Source organism: Trachypithecus francoisi, unplaced genomic scaffold (genome assembly GCF_009764315.1).
Source record: "Trachypithecus francoisi isolate TF-2019V2 unplaced genomic scaffold, Tfra_2.0 Lachesis_group11, whole genome shotgun sequence".
Taxonomy (NCBI): domain Eukaryota; kingdom Metazoa; phylum Chordata; class Mammalia; order Primates; family Cercopithecidae; genus Trachypithecus; species Trachypithecus francoisi.
Window position 1 is genome coordinate 115,247,486 of NW_022681456.1, and position 13,658 is coordinate 115,261,143.

Consider the following 13,658-nt stretch of genomic DNA (forward strand, 5'->3'; position numbering starts at 1 on the left):
ACCATGTCACAGTACTTCTCATTTCTGTTTTCCACAGCTTCCCCAGTGACGAGAATGCTCTGGTGAGCCCATGGGGATCTAGTGGTATCTCCTCAAAGGCTGGCATTTGCCATAATGACACAATTTCTTTAAAATATTATGTTTTATGTAAACCCAGGAGGCGGAGCTTACAGTGAGCTGAGATCCGGCCACTGCACTCCAGTCCGGGCGACAGAGCAAGACTCCGCCTCAAAAAAAAAAAAAAAAAATTATGTTTTACCTTTAAAGATCTTAGAAAATTTATATTCTTCTTCCTCATCTGACTCTCTTATAATATAAAGATAGTCTTTTCAATTACTTATTATGGACCAGAATTCATGCTCCAAGAAGAATTAATGTCAGGTTCATTCTGAGGCTTCACATACTCTGTGCAAACTCCTCTTACACTAGCCAGAGAAACACGGTGATAAAAAGGTATAATCACATGACATGCAAAGTGCTGATGTGAAATGAAAAGGTCGGAAATACTATTGGGACATTAATTGAAGAGGGGAAAAAACAGCACCTGTTTGAATAGGCTTAGGAGGATGGTTTAGTTCTTCCTGAAAATACGTAGGATGTTATCACACCTTATCTTGACCTCCACCTCAACTCTCCCCATTCAAGTACAATCAAATGTGTAGTTCCTGTGTGCACCCACACACGGGCACACACACACATGCACACACACAAAAGCACACGTATACACATCAAAAAGGCTACACAATATCCAATAGGCAGACTTACAGAGAAACATTTAGCGAACTTCATTTACTCATCTAAACACCAGATAAAGGCATCATGTCACTGTAGCAATAAAACCATAAATTTTCATTATAATAGAACCCAAATGAAATGGTAAAGTGAAACTTCTGAAATAGGTATGGTAATGCTTATTTATACCTATCATAATACCTATTTTGCTATTATTTTGCCAAATAATCCCCATTTGTCAGGCACTGATCTAAATACTAAAAATATAAGGATAAATAAGACACACACAGCTCCTGCAAATTAATAGCATAATCAGGATTACCTTTACAACCCAGTTCTTTTGATAAAATAATACCTATTTTGTGAGTTGCACTTCACCATTTTATTTATTCGTCCTATAATTTATTTAGGCTAGCTTTCAAATATAGGTCCCAGAATATAACAGACACAGCTAATTTTCATTGTTGATCCATAGTAATAGTCACTGAGAAGGTAAAAGACAGAAGACAAACAGCTTTAAATGCGAAGTGGCACAATTAATCACAATGGTCATACTTATGCACTTGCTGACTGTGATCAGAATATTTAAGTTAAATCCCATTTAAAAGTATGCATTGTCAAGGGAGAGGCCAAGAACCACTTTCTACTGCAGGAAGCAACCCTACAACCCATGTGCCAAAGATGGTACTGAAGCCCAGTCCTACTGGATCACAGACTGATTGCTCTGGTCCCACACCCTCTTCACCTCCCGCTGTAGAAGTTGTTCCTATAAAAACGCAAGAAAACGATGAAACCTTGGCATTTGTGTGTTTAAAGATGATCATTTCCTGTTCTCATAATGCATAACATTAAAACAATTCAACTCATTCAGAGAGACAGTTAAATTCTCTCTGTTAAGTTAGATTTTTCCCTTTGAAGCATTCTGTAATGCTATGTAAATACATTTGGTAATAACAGATCTCCTTGCTGTTTTTAATGTATTGCCTAAAAATAAGTATCACATATATAATATGTATAATATAATGCATTTTATTTTATACATCAAACAATACCCCAAAATTTACTGAAGAAATAGAAAGTATGTGTGTGGATAGAGACAGAGGCAGAGACAGAGACAGAGATAGAGAGATAGAGTTATAGCACAGATCCAAAGCAAAGGTCAAAACTTAGAAGCAAATTAAAGTAATTACCTTGAATCTTGAATAGTTTCATATATACCCAGTATGACATCATAATGAAGTAGAGATCCTTTATTTGGTGGAATTAAATTGAAGAATTTACTTATTAGGTGAAAAGAAAATCTCCATGTTAACCAGAGATTGCAAGTAATTTGACCAATAAGGTCCGTGTTATTATCATAAAGTAGCCCTGGATTTATCAAAGCTGTGAAAATAATTTAACATCTATCACCTACATACATTATCTCACGATCCTTACAATTAGCAAATGAAACAGACTATCTGGTCATAGAAAATAGTTTTCATTCATTCACTATATATTTGCCAAATAATCCCTACATGCCAGGCACTGTTCTAAATACTAGAAATATAAGGAGAAATAAGATACACACATGGCTCCTGCAAGTTAATGGAATAGTCAGGATTACCTTTACGAACCAGTTCTTCTGACACCTATATTGTGTGATGCAAATTAAGAGTGTTTTGTGACCTTCAAAATATTTGGGGGGCTTTGCTTATTTTACTATTAATTACAGAATTAAATAAATTTTGACAATCAAGTTTCATATGAACGTTTTTGCTTTGTGGATATTACTGAAGCAAATAAAGCTCTATGAATTGTGGAATGATAAAATATTCACAGAAACTTACAACTCTGCAGTTGAATAACAATTACATTTGTTCCAAACAGGCAATTGGTTTCCAAACACATTAAACAAAGGCAATTTAGAAAGCTTCTTCTTCTTCCTGGCATCATTAACATTGTTGAACGTCCTGGGATTCTGGAGTGTTTCACAAAGGTAAGTAAGTGTGTGGTAAGATGAAAAATTTCTGAGTCCATGAAATATTGGTCTGGGAACCATCACTGAGCCAGCGGGAATTCTGTACACCATGACCGGACAAATTAGCATATTAGAGAAATTCAACAGATTATTCAGAGCAAGAAATTTCAATTTAGACTTCACTTTTTCCATCGATCCTCATAATAAAATAGTGCTTTACAAATTCTAAAGTATGTTCCAACACAAGATTTTTCTCTTCACTATGTAGCATCACTTTAGAATTAGAAATAAGCATATTGATAATAAGAACGAGTGCATCGTTACCATTAAAAGCAAATATCATTAAACAAATAGCTAGAAATCTAATGATGCTTGAGATTTGGATCCTATTCAGGCCTTTAAATCAGCAGTGACTATTTCAAGGCCAATAAAAAAAACTGTACAAAATCCCTTAGCTTGTTGCCTGAGACCACCTGAGAGTAGATTAATATGTACCATCTACCATCCACCCACCCATCCATTGCCAGCCTCTCTCTCTCTCTCTCTCTCTCTCTCTCTCTCTCTCTCTCTCTCCCCTTGACATATTCTTGGACAACTGTGTACTTTTGAGAAAATTCTCTAACCTCTCTGGGCCTCTGTTTTTACACCTGTAAAATAAAAAACCTCTTGTGGGTTTTAGGGGGACAAATATTGATAAAGGGCTAATCACAATGTCTGTCACGAAGCAGAAACTAAACAGATTTTCGTTTTCCTTACTTCCTTCCATCCATTTATCTCTTTAGTCATTTAGTCATATATTATCTCATCCATTGTCACTTCACCCTTGCCTAGGTCATTATTTTATTAACCTAACAATCTCTTTTTGAATATCAGTCATGTGATAGGTGGTGTCATAAACTAGAAAGATACAAAGTCAGTAAGTCAACAAAGGTTTATTTTCACCAGTGTTCTGCTCTCATCGGGCTTATGGTCTAGTATAAGAAAGAATCAAACCTCATGCAAGGCAGAATTGATGACAAAATTAAAAGCCTTAATGGCTCCCTGAATTTTTATATTTCTTACACTCCAAAGTGTATAAATTATCAAACTGATCCTTCACAGTGTATACTTTTCCTGAATGCTGCTCTCATTCTTAGATTGAAAATCAAATTGGAGAACCAGACAGCTTTGCAGAAAGGTCCAACAGGAATGTTCTCAGCATTGTAGCAAAACAGATTTCACAATGGAAATGGAAGCTGGAGGCATGGCCTCTTTCCCCTCCATCCACTGCCTCCAGACACATAAGTGGTGCCCACCCAGCAATTCTCAAAAACTTGCACCGTCTCTCAATTTTTACTTTGTATCCTGTAGTAAGGTTTGATCCTTGTTTTTCATGAAGTAATTTAGTCACCCCAGTTGAGTCCAGTTTCACAATTTATATGCTATACAAACTTCAGCAAGCTGTTTAACTTTGCTAAACCTCAGTTACTTCATTTGAAAAATGGAAATGATAAAAAGAGTAACTGTGTCATAAGGCTTTTGTGAGGATGAGTAAATGCTCCAAAGTGTTAGCAATTATAATCAGAATGGTCTCATACCTAGTCATATGCTGTCTTCTTCCTCCTTTTTATGCTTCTCCTAGACTTACGTTGAGGTGTGGCCAAGATGACCGCAGTCATGGATTGAGTTCAGGTAGAACTAGCACTGGACCCAGAATCCATTAGCCCAGGGATTGACTCATTAATATATCCACCCAATCAATATGCTAAGCATTGTTCCAGGCAATAGAGAAATAGAGTTGAACAGGCAAACTCGTAGTCTACATGGAGCTAACATCTAGGGCCCAAATTAAAATATTCAAGTGTGATTCTTTCTCTCTGATTGTGGAACTAGTGAGTTCCTGTAAAGAAGAGAGAGATAGTGGTGTGGAGTGCAGAGGAGGAGTTAAGAATAAAAACATACAACACACCAGAGATTGGAGGAACCAAAGATGAGAAGGGACTAAGTAAAAATGTAAAGTTCATTCAGAGATAAATTGATTCTTACCAAATCTTCTCCATCTCCTATCTACTTTCTCTTCTTCTGCATACTTTTTTAGGGAGGGAATAAAGATAGAGTGAGAGGAAGAAACAAAGCAAGAAGGAAATTAATTTTCTATGTGTTGAGCAGCCTGTGTGTGTTGGGTGGTATGCTATACACACACAAACAACTGCCCTTACTCCCCACCACCTTCTTGGGATATAGATCTTATCATTCTACATTATAAATCAAAAAACTAAAGTGCAAAGCTAGTTAAATAAATTGACCAAGTTCACACAACTAGGATTCAACCCCAAATTTGTCTCTGAAGCCCACGCTTCTATACTCCTATACTATGCTGCCTCCAAGTGCCATAGAAGAGCTGTCTTTTCGCTCTCTGACAATTCCTAACTTGGTTTGGGAGACAACTATTTCCTTCAGTTAAAGTAACTCTACCCACTACCACCTGTTGACCAGCACTCCACAGGAAAAGAATGAATGTCACATGTCAGAAGTAAGGAGAGTCTGGAAAATTTGCCTCCAGAGATTAAGCAGCTAGAACCAATGACATCAACGCCAAGGCACATGCTGCCTTGGGGACCTGTTGGCCATTGGGATTGGACAGTCCAAGTCAGAAGGGTTAAGCAAGACACAGTATGAAACCTGAGAGAGAAAGATGAGTGCCTGCAGTGAGGAGTTCATGATTCCGATTTTTTCTATACTGATTGTTTTTGTCAAACACTAATGAACAATAAGCATGAAAATAAATGGGGGGAAGTACCAATGTCCCAGGGACAGCATTATTGAAACATATTACGTATAAGTCAAATCATATCTAATCTCAGCACATATGTAAACACAATCCCATTTTTTATCAAACCCAAAGGTGTATCTGTTCAGAGCCAGGTAATAGTGGAAATCTATCAAGAACAAGGCAGTCTCAACTTATTCTTGTCCTCAAGATCTTGAGGACAGTGGATTAATTATGAAACAACCTCCTCACCAAAATACAGGTAGGATGAGGTCTGTTTTAGCACCCTAGACACCTCCACAGCCAAGTTCATATTAGTCTGATACGATCTTATTGTTAAATCCTAGAGCCAAACCAATCTTGTGAGGGTTACTGGGACATTATCTCAAATCCCCAGCTGCATAAAGCTAGGAATTATCCATAAATATAAAGCCAGACTTACCTGTCACATGTACCAAATCAAAGAAACTGAAAACAATCCCTCCACAATCAAATTTGAAATACTGCAATGATGACATGTCATACTCGAGGCTTTCCAGTTTAGGGGTGAAGGAAGTAGGTAGATGAAAGTAAATATGTCTACAGTGCTTTATATAAATATGTATCCTATCCCACATTGGGTGCTAAAATAAAAAGAAATTTCAGGTGTTTTGAGAGGGAGGGGGCAGACAGTGTTTGTTTTTACAACTAACACCACTGTCCTTCCAGTGTTGTGAAACATATAAGTTGATATTGCACTTGTTTCGTGAAATATTCCAGTAATCTTTTGTGTCTACGCTGTAGGAATTATTGAAAGTGACATAAATCAGAGACAAATGACCAGAGTTGTTCAGGCAGTATTCATTCTCTTATAGCCACAGTTATTTTTAGTAATGTATTGAAAAGGAAAAGAAGGTAAAATTAACTTTTGACACCTTCACAAATCAAAAATAGATGACTGACTCCATCTATATTTGAAACTTATGTGTATGTGATAAAATTAAACTTATAGCTGATATTCATTTGTTCATTTGACAAATATTCATTGAACATCTACTGTGTACCAATCACTGGGAATAAAGCAGTGAATAAAGCAATTTGAAGTTCCTACTTTCCTGGAACTCACCCAACAGTGTTTAAGAAAGTACTTTGTCTTTAGAGGCAGTATGCCATAGAGGACCAGGACTCAGAATAATCAAGTTCTGGTTCCAAATCCGAACTCTGCCAACTACTACTGCTATGAACCTCAAGTAAGTTATTTAACCTCTTGGAAACTTCAATTTCTCAATCTGCAAAATGGGATGATTCTATCCCACCCTTGCATGGGGCTGGTACTTAGAAGACACTGAAAAGGTCAGTTTTTCTGGAGGTCGGGGATGGAGAGTGCACATTCTAGAAATACATTCATGGATTCTTCTTTGACAATGGTGCTTTACACATAATCTCAGTACTGAATTTACAAACCCCCAGTAAACGTCTTACGCAGCCTGACCGCTATGAAATCTGTCAAGTCAATAGGCTTTCAGACTTCTCACCATCTCTCTGTCAGCACTGAAGACAGCACAGCAAGTTGTAAAAAAGCGCCACCTAAAGGTCCTTATGAGACACTTTACTAAGTCACAAAACTCCTTTTGTACTTTTAAAAAGACTATTTTGGTGAGCAGCGCTCTTAAATAATCGTCACTGTTGTGCCAGTATCTATGAGCCCATCATAAAAGGTAGACAAGCACAGGAGGGAAGCAAGTGATTTATCAATTCATCTACATCTGGTCCTAAGAAAAGCTTTCTTTCTTTCTTTTTTAGATATTGTAATCTAAATCATTTTAATGCCCAGAACATCCGTGGAAGTAATCTTGAAGAAACACTTCTCCTCCACGAGAAGTCTCTGAAATTTTATGGCAGTATACAGGAATTTTCTTCAAGTATTGATCTTTGGGAGACAGCCCTATGAAACTGTATTTGAGTCTACCTGTCTTATGAGAACAGTATTCATTGTTTTCTTCTTCAGTTGAGCATTTTATGTGTTTTAGTGTAAAAGCCATATATATGGAGGTGATTTTATAAATATCATCTGTATACTTTATTTACAAAAACTAATTATGACCTTTCTAGTAAACTGTCATGCTTTTGCATTAACATGCTAGAGCATTAAAATTAATAAAATAATTTCAAAGCCTAGGTGATTACTCTATGATAAAAAAATGACAGTTTTCTATACACCAATAATACCTTACCGCTTTCTACAATGGTTCAGCCATTGAAAGCATATGACCTTTTTTTGGAGTTTTAATGAGTCATTAGAAGCAAAATGACAGTATTTTAATATACTCTCTTTCAATATACTTATTGAGCCTTATTACATGCCAAGCATTGTGACCATATACTGTATATAGCTGAGTAAATAATAAACATATACATGATTTACTATATTTGCTCTTAATATTATGCTGTCAAGATATGACTTCATTAAGGAAATTTTCTCTGAATTTAAAAGCAGTATTACTAACATAGATGTCCTTAACAAAGAGAATGTCCACATACTAAAAAAGTTGAAAAATAGATGTAAGTTATGGAACAGTTGGAATTAAAGGAAAGAAGGAAACTCAGGAAGATAAAATGAGGGCTGAGAGGAGGGTAAGTGACCAAACCAAATAAATAGAGATGCTTAAAGGAATTATACGAATAACATCTTTCGGTCTCCACTGCCAATTCAGATGCATTCAGAAAATTATTTTCTAAGAGTTTCTTCTTTTACAAGCAAAAATATGTGGAAACTCATCTTTTAAGAAATCAAGTAAAATTAATGTCTGTTACTTAGTAGCAGTATTTGTCAAAATTTGGTTGAGGACAATTTGCTACAGGTGAATCTTTCTGGCCCCTACAGACTGCTTTAACCCAAATCTTTTTTCAGATTGGGGTCCAGGAATTGGTGGTTTTAATAAGCACACCCAAATCATTCTCATGTTCCCTAAAGTTTAAAAGCCATTGCTTTCCAGGACAATTCGTGCTGGATAGGACAGGTGAGTGTATCAGCCAACTGCAAATTATTCTGCAATTATGCACCTCGCTTGTGTATACATAAAATATTTTAGGTCTGTAGAATAAAAGACTTATTCAACTTGATTAGGTACGCTATGCATTTTTAATTGCAAAAGAGCTGTAAAGCACCAGGTGTTTCTGTTACTCAAACTATTTTTTGCTTGAGGACAAGTGAAAAGACTTGCTGGTACAGGCATAAATTCTTTCCCTGCAACTTTTTCAATCCTTTCTGTTTAGCAATTGTTTCCTAGCAAAACAGTGAGGCAGACCCCCGATATTCCTTAGAAGCTTTCCTTGCCGCAAAAGGTTAAATGCCAAGTTTGCAATTTGGGTTTAATGAACACCCAAAAGAGCCAGAAATCTTTAAACACTTCACCTCAGTACAAATGGGAAGCTCTAGACACTCTTACTGTTAGAAAAGGGGCCTGCTTTATTTTGTTCTCTCCCTCCCCACAAATTTGCCTTCATCTCCTTAATTTCTACATCATAATAGAAAAAGGTGCTCATTATGCTTTCACTTGTCCTTAGAGCTGAAAGATCTACAGAATTATAAAGTTGACCCAAAGCAAACACCAAAAGAGCTTAGAAGCCTCACATTGGCGTTGACACTCGTGATTAGCTAAATTGCAGTAACTACACAGGCTTCCATTCGGAACAGGATGCATTCACACAGCAGTTTCTTCTCTACTGCCTAGCAACATTATCATTGAGCACCTGGAATAGTTTAGGCATTAAGTGTAATTGGTTTTGCTTTACATAAATCTGTAGCTTTGTAAATAAGCGGAACATTTCAGCTTCTATATAACACCAATTAACTTAAAGGGATGCGTTGTTTGCAGAAGCCTGCTGGGTTTCGTACTGTATTTCTCCAGTAATATGCTCAGTGGCGGGCGAAGTTCTGTGTCCCTGCAGTGTTCCATTTACTCCAGCCACTTGGTGCCAAGGGTCTGTACCCAGCCACTCATTTGCTCCATTTTTCACTTGTGGCAAAAGGTTGGAAAAGTGAAGACTTCCCTAAGAAGCACCTTCTGTGCTCTATTTCTGTCCATGATCAAGGCCTGAAATGCAAGGTATTTGAAAATGTTTTCTGTGACCCGCAGAGCACAGGTCTGACCCCATCTGATTCTGTTCACAATGGAGAGTAACATCTCTTTTCTCTTCCTTTTTCTCTTGTAACACTTCAATCCATCATAGCCAAAAGTCACTACATTGACCCTGTATACAAAATTAAGAAAATCATACTCTTATTACATAAATTTATAAGTGAACATGGTTTTCATCAGAGTGATTTCATCATTTCTTTAATAGCACAAAATAACATGCAGAGATCTGCTCCTGAAAGTAGGTAAATGTTCCCAAGCTCCGTGGATATTTCTCCTTATTTCCTCTTTATTCAGTTTAATCCCTTATCTCTCATACATATCCCCTTCAGGTAATCTTGATTTATAGCATTCGTTCCACCCTAACCAACCTTTAATTCTCTTGGTTTCTGAAAGTGTTTTATCAACTATCAGAGTAACAGTATCACCAAATAACAGCTCATAATTCCAAAAACTTTTCTATTATAATATTGCACGATTTACAAATAGAAGGAGAGAAAATAATCCCTTCTGAAAACTGTCAGGATCCCTTGTTTTATGAAAACAAAGCTTCCACACCGGTATTCTGAGCCAGTCAGGTGATAGGCATCTACCATCTACCATTCTCTCACTACAAGAGAAGCCAGCGTACAATTATTGGTCCCAGGCTTGTAAGTAAAGCCCTCAAATAAAATCAGCAGCCAAGTGATGACAGCACACAGGTGCTGCTAGAATTCAGGTCTGCTTGTAGAGAGCAGGGAAATTAAAAGAACCACTAATAGTAACAACTCACATCTATGTCGCCTTTTACAGTTTACAAGTTGCTCTCGCACATATTATCACATTTGATTAGCACCACCACTCTGGGAGGTAGGCACACTTTAGCACGTCCATTTTGTAAATGAGAAATTGCAACTCTTGACACCTTAAGTGATTTATCAAGAGTCACAGAGATAGTAGGTGGCACAGACAGGACTTGAACCTTGGTCTGTCTGTCGCTAAAGTGCTAGCTCCTTGTACAACAATACTCATAATGTCACCAACAACGGATCATTCCCCAGCCACTTAGGTGAAACACTTTCTACATCATTCAAAAGGGAACAAGAATGGGAGGAAAGATTATGTCAAGGTTATAGACTCTGACAAAACGGGTAACAAAAAGCAAACATCTCTTTAGCATCTCTTCTCCCTCACTCAGCTCTCCCTGTGGAGCCATACAGTGTCCCGACATGGACCTCAGGACGTCAGAAACGGTCCCTGAAAAGACCTACCCAGACTGAACACCATGGCAGGGGAGGGGTTCTCAATGTCAAAACCATCCTTTATTTCTCTTTTCATCAAACTGACTTGGCTGTGCTACAGTCAATTGCAAACTGCCTTAGAAAAGGCAATTTGAGGGCCAGATGCGGTGGCTCATGCCTGTAATCCCAGCACTTTGGGAGGTTGAGGTGGGCGGATCATGAAGTCAGGAGTTCAAGACCAGCCTGGCCAATATGGTAAAACGCCGTCTCTACTAAAAATACAAAACTTAGCCGGGCGTGGTAGCGTACGCCTGTAGTCCCAACTACTCTGGAGGCTGAGGCAAGAGAATCACTTGAACCTGGGAGGCGGAGGTTGCAGTGAGCCAAGATCGCGTCACTGCACTCCAGCCTGGGAGACACAGCAAGCCTCTGTGTCAAAAAAAAAAAAAAGAAAGAAAGAAAAGAAAAGGCAATTTGAGAAAAACAAATGTACCCTGAAAAGTAGTCTTAATATTTATGAAGACTTTTGTAGTACTTGTTAAGTTCAAGATATTGTTCTAAGTGTTTTCAATGCATTTGCTTATTTAATCATCACAGTAATCCCATGAGTTAAATACAATGGTTAATTCTATTTTATAGACAAGAAATATGAAAGATATAGGAGCTAATAACTTTCCAAGGGTTATGCAGACAGTATGGGCAGAGTCAAGGTTTGGACCCAAGACATTTGTCTACAAAATCTGGGGGCCATTCCTCTCTATATAACTGCCTCTCAGTATAGCTGTTATCTATAGGAGGTTTTTCTGTTCTCCCAGGGGAACTGAATTCCAGGGAAGACAGTGCCTAAGCTTAATCAATCTCAGTATTTTTCTGTCTCAACACATAAGAATATGACCTCTTCCATTGGTAATTACCAGATTGAAACAACATTGATTCTCAACATTCCTATATTGTCCCCTTTCCTCCCCTTTCAAAAATAATTACTATCTCCTGCTTACATGTGAAAGCAGACAGATATTCTGAGAAGAAATATTTTACCAGCAACATTCAATAAGATGAGAGAAGACACGTGTTTGGGTGATCTGCGGTGGGAACTGTTATTGTAAGGCAAGGAAAAGAGTTTGTTAAATGGTGTGTACAGTGAGGAAGTTCAAGAAGGAACCCAAAGGCACGGCCCTTGGGGTAAAATGTCAGGTTCTGTAGCAGTGAGTGGGCACATCTGTTTAAGAATTGTTGTAGGCATGCTTTTCTAGTGTTCCTCAAATCACAATGTAAGCCCTATGTTCCTCATCTGAAACAGTCACAGTTAGATCAAGAGGTTAACTAGGTTCTCTGCTTCCATAACATTTATGCAGACGTTCCTGACATTTCCTGGCTTCCTCCAGACCTGTCCTCCAGCCTCGTTCTCCAGGGATATTCAAAGATAGTGATGATAAGACTTTCTCTTTCTCTCTCCCTCTCTCTCTCTCACACCCTCTCTTTCCCCCTCTCTCTGGCTGTGTGCTCCACTAATGTTGTCTATAGTAGAAAAGATGCTGTGTGACAGCCAGGACCATTTCCCCGGGTGATGGACTATCCCTAGTCCACTCAGAGGCTTTACTAACTATTAAATAATAATAGCACCCAAATCCTAATCATTCATTCATCACAGACAGGTTTGAATCCATTTCCTGGCTGAAAGTCAGTTTGTTTCTTAAGCTTGCTAAACCACAAGTGACCAAATCTCATATAAATACAGTAATGAGTCAATAGCCTAGGACAAGTGCCTATTACCATGGTAGCAGCAAATCAGGAGCACATTTAATGACATTTATGCAAAGAGAAAGGCAGTGGTTCTACCAGGGAAACAAAATGGAGAAGAATGAGATCAATGGGAGAAAGAGATTTGGCAAAAATCGGGGGGAAGACACCAGAATATTAAAGATATTACCAGGAAAACCTACATCTCCTCATCATGGTCAGTTTTTATATTCCCCAAGCAATCAATAGAAGCAAAATGAGGAGAGAGGAGAAGACATGCCGAATTTTAAAAGAAGTGAAAGAGCTCTCTGTCAGAAATGCCAGAGGGGAAATGAGAACTTCAAAAGTAAGAGCAGTGAGTAGCCATCTGGAAATACTGATTTCCCATTTTGGCATAAGGCATAGCACACAGTAGGTGTCTTGCTTCGTCTGAGTTGACTATGACTGGCTCCACCTTGAGCATGCCATATTGCTTTGACCATTTTCCCAAGCATCTCTTACACGAGCTAACCCTGCGTGACCAGTTTCCACTGTGTCTCCAGAAATACAGACTTTTGTTTCTAGTGCAGCTTGTGCAGTTCTGCCTTATTTCATTGCAGCCAACCGTGTCTGAAAGACAGGAACAAACAAGATGGACAAGCATGGCAGTGAATAAACCATTTTACTGCAATTAGAAGTTCACGGAGAATAAATTATCCTCCATTTCAAGCTGTCCAGCAGTAATTCTCATTAATAATAACACTTCAACAACAGTCTGCTTCCCACATCAACAGTGAGTGCTAGAAACTTTTTCATTGCTCTTGAAGCAGGAGTCACATCCCAGACGGCTAGCCCAGATTGCCATATGCAACACACAAGAGAACGTTTAAATTACAAAGAAGCCTGAATGTAGAAATGGCTGTGAAGTTCACTGGCTAGATAAGCAGGTGGAACAACTCAAAGGGACCCTCTTGTTCAAGCTTTCTCTTCTAATTCAAGCTAAATAGTAAATGGATTTTCACATTAGTGAGTAAGTCTACCTAATAGTACAGTTTCCTGAGGTCTGTCCTCTTGCCTCATCAGAGATGTCTCTTTCACTACCTTTCCAATACATGGCCACAAGGCTACAGAGAATGTAGGGTCCATGAAGGCAGAGATTT

The 13,658-nt window shown here is 38.1% G+C and overlaps 1 protein-coding gene across 1 annotated transcript in view; it reads left to right on the forward strand.

Moving 5' to 3' along the window:
- SLC15A5 (solute carrier family 15 member 5) overlaps positions 1 to 8,543 on the forward strand; it is an 87,855-nt gene extending 79,312 nt beyond the window's left edge. The window contains exons 8-9 of the mRNA XM_033222754.1: positions 2,602 to 2,710; positions 7,224 to 8,543. Coding sequence (XP_033078645.1) covers positions 2,602 to 2,710; positions 7,224 to 7,371 — 257 coding nt within the window. The 3' untranslated portion in view covers positions 7,372 to 8,543. The remainder of the gene's footprint in view (positions 1 to 2,601; positions 2,711 to 7,223) is intronic.
- The last annotated feature ends 5,115 nt before the right edge of the window (positions 8,544 to 13,658 follow it).